This window comes from Pagrus major, chromosome 1, assembly GCF_040436345.1.
Source record: "Pagrus major chromosome 1, Pma_NU_1.0".
Lineage (NCBI taxonomy): Eukaryota > Metazoa > Chordata > Actinopteri > Spariformes > Sparidae > Pagrus > Pagrus major.
In genome coordinates this window covers 9042087-9051391 of record NC_133215.1, presented here as the reverse complement: position 1 = coordinate 9051391, position 9305 = coordinate 9042087, and the positions used below count along the sequence as shown (strand labels likewise).

The 9305-nt window shown below is 40.3% G+C and overlaps 1 protein-coding gene across 1 annotated transcript; it reads right to left on the bottom strand.

The window, feature by feature from the left end:
• Positions 1-328: 328 nt before the first annotated feature.
• On the bottom strand, positions 329-7691 carry LOC141002237 (perforin-1-like). Its single transcript, XM_073473483.1, has 9 exons — positions 7407-7691; positions 7228-7307; positions 6458-6503; positions 3527-3669; positions 3299-3437; positions 3131-3211; positions 1843-2339; positions 1347-1440; positions 329-918 (listed from the first exon to the last, which is right to left on the bottom strand). Exons 1-9 carry the CDS (start codon positions 7674-7676, stop codon positions 706-708), a joined length of 1563 nt encoding a protein of 520 aa, XP_073329584.1. The 5' UTR covers positions 7677-7691; the 3' UTR covers positions 329-705.
• Between the last annotated feature and the right edge of the window lie 1614 nt (positions 7692-9305).

The following is a 9305-nucleotide window of genomic DNA, read 5'->3' as shown; positions in this document are numbered from 1 at the left end:
AACAAAGTAGCACCAACATGGGCAGCTGCTGCTGTTTCTTATGTGAAATGAAGACTTAACTCTTCACCTATGAGGACATCAGATTTAACTGTAATGCTTGTCAGTGTCACTGAACAGTCATTGATTCAACTTTATATCTTAACTGAAGATGTATTTTCAAGTTCAGTTAACTTTAAATTGTGTTACACAAAAAAAGAAAACTTAAAGATTTTAAACAAACTATTCAACCTAAATTAAGGTAACTCAAATATTTAAGGCAACAATTTAACTTAGACTTGTAAGTTGAAACAGCCCCAAAATGATTTACAGTGCAGTTTTTAATCATGAACATGTTTTAAGTCTTTATTTGAATGTTAGGGTCACACAAAAAAATTACAAAATAAGGATCTGACAGTTTTGATACAACTGAGATTTGAAAATTAAACCAGTTACAGTCTGCAGTATAAATGTAAACTGACCCACCACCGAATATTCACCGCTGACAACACAGCAGCTGATTGGTATTAATGTTTACAACAAAATGATTGTGCTCACAGGCCTGTGTAGATAAATCTAATCAGTTGAGAACTTGATTTAAACAATAATTTTTCACTTTAAAGTGAATATAAGTCAGCCAACCACACAAAAATGGATGATTAAATGTGATATCAGTTGGATTTTAAAGTAAAGAAAATCATTTGTGTGTGGGCTCCCAAAATGCATTTCTCACTGTGGAGTTGGTCTGTATTGATCACACCTGGCTCCAGTCAGATGGGAGTCGCAGGTCAGAGTGTACTGGATCTCAAAGCCCCCTCTCTTGGCCGGACAGTGCCGTCTGTGTGTCCCCACGCTCAGGTGCCACGTACATGATCCCAAGAGGTCGTCGTGTTGCAGGTCCTCGTCCCACACCTCCACCTTCAAACCCAAGTGTGTGTCCACCTAATAAAAAATATTTACAAAAATAGTTTTAAATGACATTAAAAATTCTATTATCCTTTACATGTTGGCTTAAAGGTGCAATATGTAAGACCTGTCGAAGTAAGGTCACCCTAAACAAATAGGGGGCAGCATATCACCAGAGTAACTGGTAACTGCTGCTAGCTTACTGCCGTTAGCAAGAGCAGTGGGCCTAATTCATGACACATTTGTGCACACAGATACCGTATGATCTTATACTTTTTTTTCGATCCATTAATATTTGGAATATAAAGGTAAGAGCAAAATTTATAAGTGGTTGGCAGCAGTCAGCACCGTCAGTCAACATTGTCAAGACAGCGTTAAAAGTACATCAGACCTCAGCTTCTTTGAGGCCAAAAATTGGGATTAACATTATTTTGAAATGATCTGTAATAAGAAGATTTACTGACCTTGCCCAGATTATAATAAGCGTTCCACCAGGGGTCGTTTGAGTGGACCATATGAGTCTTGTAATAGATGGAACCGTACCACATATTGGCATAGCTGTGAATAAGAGAAAACAAGAACTGGTGAAATAATATTGTTGTTTGATAAACAACATTTGGATCTCAATCGCAGATGCGTCCAAGTTTGATGTGCCATAGGCTACGTACCATACTGACATTTTTCCAAAACATGCCCCATAATGTTCACATTACATGTTGATTAACTGACTTTCACATTTCATATTAATGTCGTAGAACAAAACGTGCAAATATCTTAAGCCTGTGGTAACCACACACCTTATTTCAGTCATTTAACTTGAAAACCAATTTAAAAAACCCACTGACTTTGAGACGAGGGAACCGGATGTACAAAAATGCTAACTGTTTTCTAGGTTTTAGGACTACAAACTACTCTATTGCGCTGAGCAGTCATTGAGCCTAAAAGTTGAGCCCAGCTCACCTCTCAGTCTTGCCCGTTAGATCTCCTTTCAGGTTCCAGGCTCTGATGATGGTCACCTCCAGTGTTCCCCTCGAGGCCTGTTTAGGACAGCAGTTGGGGGCCAGGTTGGGAGTGTTTCCGCCACATTGTGGTTCTTTGGTAGAGATCTTCACGGCATTGTCTTCTAAGTATTGCTCTATGGCAGCCTTCATCCCTGACTTCTGTGTCTCAGTGCGCACCAGCTCATACATTGGCCTAAGGGAGTACGAAACAATTTCCGGGTGGTCCTTAAGACTTTTCAGCCAATTCCTGTAGCCCAGAGAGTCATTATGAGCGAGAGAAAACTCCCCCAACCAACCACTGCCTCCTGCCACATCTGTGTAGTGTTGATGGAGACCAGAGCTGTACGAGGTGGAGACGTCCTGGTTCTGTTGGACTTTCTTGCAAGACTGTCGGTTAGCAGATAATGACACCTTCCCGAGGCCTACAGAGACACCCAGTGATAAGCAGGAGTGGACCTAGAGGACAGGAAATAAGATGCTATTTATAGTCAACGGATAATGAACAACATTTAAAGAAGACCTATTACTGTATGCTTTTTGTTTTTTCCTTTCCTTCAGTGTTTATACAGGTGTATGTGCATGTAAAAGGTCCATATCTACAGAAGCTCCTCTCTCCCACAGAAAACACTGCACCTGAAACGCCTCGTCAGTATTCTCAACTTTTGGCACTTAACAATTTATTTCTCTGTTGTTGTTAGCGGTGCTGGGTCAGGCATGTGTGAACTGACCAATCAGACAAGGCTGGGTATTCAGGAGGGCGGGCCTTAAAGAGACAGGAGCTAAAACAGTACGTTTCAGACAGAGGGGGGATACAGTGCTGCAGCACAACAGAATGAGAAAACAGATGTGTTTTTTGAACACTATAGTATTTAAACCCATTCTAGCAGCAATCCAAAATAAAATTATGAACCTGAAAATAAGCACATGTCTCCTTTAAGTAGTGCCTTAATGCCGAGAGCTCTAATGGTGCATTACAATGGCTCACACTCACAAACACACATTTATACTCCCACTCAGAAATGTAGTTTCTGCTGTGTGAAGCACCACTTGCTTCATCCATTAATTAACTAAATACAGAAACGTATAGAATGAAGAATGGTATGGAGACATAAATCAATATTTGTTCATGGGGTTTGGAAAATATGAACATCCAAATGATTTACATACGTGTATATTCAACTCAAAAATGCACTCTTTCTGACAGAGTAAGCGGTGTAACAACATTTGTGTTATTATGCTACATGTACCTCACTGGAGGAGAGTCCATTCAGTGTTGACAAACAGGTTTGTGCAGCTGTGACTCGCCTGAGTCGCCCTCCAAGGTCAACCTGAAATGAAGAACAATGTTGTTGAGAGAAAAAATTGTGTTTATTATTTCTTTAATAAGGAAATTAAAATGGTGTGTGTGTGTTAACCTGGCGGATGTAGTGTGTGCCGTAGCTCTGTATGAGCTCTCTGTACTGAGCCCTGGTGGAGGAATTGTAGTGACTCGGCAGTCTGGCCAAATCCTTCCTGAACTCAGAGCTGAGTGGCGGCGTGCTGGACACCCGGTAACTAGACACAAAGAGACAGAATAGTTAATTGTTTTAACTGAAATTATCTTAAACTTCTGCTGGAAGAGTGGAGAAATCTTAACGACTGACCGATAATGGCTGCAGGTCACCCCGTGAGTGCTGAAGTAGTAGCGGTCCTCTCTGGTTCTTTCTGAAGCAAACTTATACGCAGAGGAGCGTGTTCCTCCCACCTCCAGGCCGGCAGACACAAACTTATCTACATTTATACCAACCTGACAAGTAAAAAATAAAAGCAAGTTCACCCGAAAAATCTTTTTTTAATGTATTAAAGGTCCAGTGTGCAGGTGTTGGGGCAGAAATGGAATAAAACATTCCTAATTATGGTTTCATTCGTGTATAATGACCTTAAAGCAGGTGGGAATTTTCTTTATTAATTTTCTAAATGTTTGTGATTGGTTCAATCTGACAACCAATCGCAAGAGAGGAGAGAATAGCAGAGGCGGGGCCACCATTTTGAAGTTGTGCTTGCTGAAAATTCCGCCCTGCAGCTGGATATCATTTCAAAGTAAGTTTGTAAACACAAAATGTGAGCAATTTTCTCCAAAATGGAGCATTGTGCAGTGATTTTTGTCTGCCCTCACTCAAATCATAGTGTAATGGCGCAGCTTGTAAGTTTAGACTAGCCTACTGTTTCAGAAGCAAGCTAGCTGCTAGCCGCTAGTGTTGTAGCTTGCATTAAAATGTTGCAGTGGCTGTTGCTAGCAGTTCTTATCACAGAAAGGTAGAAGAACAAGATAATTCAGAAAAACATCACCTTTTCAGTATTAATGAGCTACTGCTGTCAACATTATGTGTGCCCATACATGTTAACCATAAGTGCTAGCTAAGCTAGCTAGCTAGTCAAGCTAATAAGGTGAGCTAGAAAGCTTGTCAATGGACATTGCATTAAGCTTTACTGTACTCGTATTCAAAAAACAATGGCTTTTTAGGGCAGTGTAGTTTAATTTATGAATTTGGGTCTTCATGGCTGTTTAGTCTCATCTGGTCCCAGGGCAGAGACCATTGTTTCCCAGAATTTTGTCTGAGGGCAGGTGAATCCCTCCTGGTCTCAGGGCAGAAGTTGTCTGAGGGCAGGTGAATCCCTCCTGGTCTCAGGGCAGAAGTTGTCTGAGGGCAGGTGAATCCCTCCTGGTCTCAGGGCAGAAGTTGTCTGAGGGCAGGTGAATCCCTCCTGGTCTCAGGGCAGAAGTTGTCTGAGGGCAGGTGAATCTCTCCTGGTCTCAGGGCAGAAGTTGTATTTTTCTGTTCTCAGGGCAACGTAGTTGGACAAAAGGGAGTCAAGTGTGTCCTCAGGTCTCAGGGCAGAAGTTGTTTTGTAGGATTTTCCTCATGGCTTTTTAGTCTCATCTGGTCCCAGGGCAGAGACCATTGTTTCCCACAATTTTGTCTGAGGGCAGGTAATATTAACTCAGGTTCATTTCAGGGGCAGGAGAACGTTAGTTTAGCCCTGGGACCAGGAGAGACTAAACTACCCTCAGACATAATGATTTAGGCCACTCTGCCCTGAGGGCAGGAGAATGTTAGTTCAGTCCTGAACCAATCACAAACGTTTCTGCCGTGAGGACAACTTTGAGTAAAGAAAATTCCCACCTGCGACCTTAAACTAAGAATGGCTGTGTGTTTGTGATGAGCCTTATTTATCTACACAAGCAGTGGATCCCCCTCCATGGAGTCAGCCATGTTTCTACAGTTGCCCAGAATGGACAAACCAGGTCCTTAAAGGGCCTTTTGTGGTTTTTTGCATTTTAAAAGTACAATATGTAATTTACGCCCGCAGGGGGCTCTCTATCAAAACAAAACATAAAACATCTGCAGTTCAGCTGCTCAGAGCCAGTTAGAGAGTTGGGCTAAGGGAATAAACAGTCACATCGGATCCTGCTCTGATCCAGAGCCGTTTACTAACAGGAAGATAACTCAGACATTTTAACTTTTAAACTGTAACTCTTCTTAACTTTTGGGAGTAAAAAGTGGATTCATCTTCTGACTGGAGCAGTGATCCAAAGAGGTGACCTCTGTTGTCTGTGTTTATGTTGCATTACTGTAATGTTGCCTGCTGACTGCAGCTGGAGGGGAAATGTACCTTATTTCATTAGTGTAACATTACAGAGAGGAGAGGTGAAAGGAAGAGAGAGAACTGGAGTCTGTGGTGAGCACCAAATAGAGACATCTGACCTGTATTTAAACACAGACACATTCTCCTTGTGTGCCGTGTCTGACAAGTGTTAGCTCGCAGCTAATGTAGTAAAGTAATCTGGCTGTTTGTGGCAGATTTACACTGCATGAGTAAGGTGGTTAAACACAAATGATCCTGTGGTCAAACTTGCTTTACTGGTAATTAACACACCATTAAACAACCAGCATTGCTAATGAAAATCTATCTGATTTGACTCAGTCACAAGTGTTCACAGATGAGGTAATGTTGTAGAGTTTTATTCCCCTTTAGTCTTGTTGCTGACTTCCCTGTCCCCAAAGTAGTCCCAACCATATGAAACGCACTGTTAGCTTGACTAAACTTGTGGATTTCTCTGGTTTGACCATTGTTGGAAACATTTGGGAAAATGTAAGTACACAACTCAACAAAATATCTAACAAAGACCTACAGAATTCATATATATTATATCTTTTGTGTAGTCGCCATAGAGGAGGCTCAGACAAGGATTATTCAGTTGGTTGCAATCTTCAACCACACTGCTAGAAGTCATATTTCCATTGTCACGTCATATAACCATTCATTTGCAGATACTATTAATTGAACATACTGGCACTTATTCTGTTAGCAGTTAGGGCAATAGATTAAAAATAAATATATATATACTATAAAATGTACATCAGCCCTTTTGATCAGAAATTGCAGTGTTAATTTTCTGCAATGTGTCGGTTCCATAAAGATAAATTCAGGACAAAAGTGGAAAAAAAAGCTAAATAACTGAATGTCTACATGTCTGTCAGTTATTATTACAATATTGTGTTCACATTAACGAGAGATTGAGAGATTCCTACCTTCCAGTCGTTACTGTCCTGGGAGCTGTAAGTTTCAATCAATGAGCTGTGGACACAATTTGCAGGGAAAAAAATTATGATTCAATTTATTTCACATCAAAGAAGTTTTGCCTTGTATTTATAAATAGGAATGGATTTGTTCGAACAAGCTGTTGCACTCGATGCGTGGTGTGAGCATACAGGGTGCAGAGAGTGGACTCTGTGTTTACAACATTGATGCTTGGTGCTCACACAGTCAAAGTTGATGGACAGTGTTTCCAAGATGTTGAACTTTTGATATGCCGACCACATTATCATCACCATCATATTGCTGCTGTTGTTTACAATCGCTCTGACGCAGATTCAAAAGATGCACTACGTGTTTATGTATATTTGTATATTAATAACAGTTCATAGTTCTTGTGTAGCAGTAAGTAGTTTACAAACTTTCATAACTTTTTAGTTAGTTAGGCAGCCGTGTGTTGTATAATGATGAACTGAGCTGAGTTGAACTGCCACATCAAAATGAAATCAGATGTTCTCGCATGGTTAATGGATACACAACATTTAAACTTCAACTAATGCCAGATTTTATGCAGAGAAACCAACTGAATAAGAAAATCAAAGTTTGTGACTTTGGAGAAGTCACAAAAGCTGAGTTCTCCTGTTTTTAGTGAAGACTGGTGCTTTATTAACATGTATTTCCTGGCCTGTATTGGGGCACCCGAATGACATGACATGTCATGGCTGATAAAACCCCTTCACTGATATAATGCTGTTTCATATCATACCTAACTGAGGTGTGCGCACTGCTGTAGAGGTCAGTGTTGCATCGACTAAATGCACGCCAGTCCACTGCAGACACGGGCAGCTGAAAATGAAAGGTGAAAACACCATGATTAACATTAACACATAAAGTATAGGCAACTATTGCTGCAGAATTTTATTTTTTCATTTTATTGTTTATTACTTTCTGCAGCCTGTCGCCTTGAAGAGGGTTGGAGCAGAGAGTACAGGTGCCAGCTTGGGTCAGGTAAGTCTTCACGTCAATCATGTAGGCTCCTTTACGCTGCAGGGTGACCACGTCAAAGCCCTCCCCCACCAGATTGTGGCCTGGTACAAATTCAGCAGACTCACACTGGCTGATGTTTCCGATTGGACAGGAGAAAACAGGAGGGTGGTACGACAGAAAGAGGAGGAGACTCAGGTAGAGGCGGGGTGGGGTTAATAAGGAGATCATGGCTGGAGTCGAAGACACACTGAAATATAAAGATATAAAAGACAAAAACAGTAGATAAGAGCACAAATTAGTATCAAGAAGGGACCTTCTGGAGTAATAAACAGCCGCAGTCACATCTGCTCTGATCCGAAGTTGTTTACTGATGAGAGGAGAGCTTAGAGAGAACTTTTTAACTAATTACAAAGTGGATTTAGCTTCACTCTGGTTTGTCAACCTGACGGCAGCAGTGATCAGTAGAGGAGACCTCCACTGTCGGGTGTTTATGTTCTGTAATGTTGACTGCTGATTGGAGCTTGGAGGGGAAATGTACGTTATATTATAACCTATATTTGATATCTTTGAATGGAGATTATTTTGTGAAAAACAAAATGACCTGTATCAATAAATTTTTTTAATTTGCAGCTATTTAAATGTTAATTTTGTTCATATTAATTGCCTGATAAAGCCCTGGTATCTTATTGTTCTGTGCCACATATGTAATTGTTGTCAAAAATATTAAAAACACAATGACACACACTGTTTACCTAGGAGACGTTCCTCCATTACGATGAACAACCAATGTAGTTTATTATGTGTGTTCTGCTGTAAACACTCCCGAACACATCAAATGTGTATTAATCTGCAGCTAAAAATAGTCCCTAACAAAATCAATGTTTACTTCTGCTTGAGTCAAACTTGCTAAAAACTACAGTGCCCAGCTGTTTTTTGAGAAAAGAAAAAGTTACATCTGCAGAATGCATCAGTAGGTTGGGGCTGAGTGCCACAGACAGGGAAGGGAAGATGGAAAGTATTAAAATAACATTGTTGGTTTTTGGTCTTTGCTGACTATGAGAAAAAAAATAGATTAATGGCAACTTTTACTCGTGAAGCTGAAGTTTTTGTTGTGTGCACACAGATAATTGTGAGTTGTGTTTCATCTTCATTAGTTGCTGGTATGAGGAAATAAAGGCCCCTTTGTGTAACTACTCATTAATGTTTTACACTGATTTGTCTTGCCATGAGATAGTGTGATCATTGTTCCCAAGTTTTCCATGTATTATCAATATTGCCAAGATAAACACTTTGATTTGTGTGCAAGCAATACATTTTTTTTTTTTTAACCAAAAATATGTTTCCTCTGTTGTGCCGCAGTTTTTGTTTTTTTTGCTATTTCAGCACAACGTGATATGCCTGTTCCTGGCACTATCACACCTTGGCAACTTTATTTTATTGCTACTGTTATGTCATGTTAGGACTTTGACGACATTCTTTCCTTTGAAATAACCTCCAAGTGGAGATAATTGTAGCACCCTATGGACTGATGATGTGGAGGAATCATGATGACTTCTGTTAATTAGTATAGGATACCACTAATTTACGTCTGTGGCTCTGTTCTTATTCCTGATGTCTTGCTTCAGGTATGAGTTTGAGGGTTTTTAAATACAGCTGAATACAAAATCACATCGTATGCATCTGACCCTCTCCAAAAGGTGCAAGTTGAAATGACTTGCAGACTATGATTTAGCTCAGGTGCACCTGTATGTCATTCTGTGCCTGCAAAAGCTGTTGCAAGAGCCTTAGCCTTAGAATTACATCATTTTATTGTCAGAAATATGCATATTTGACCACTGCATCTGCTGATGTTTGATA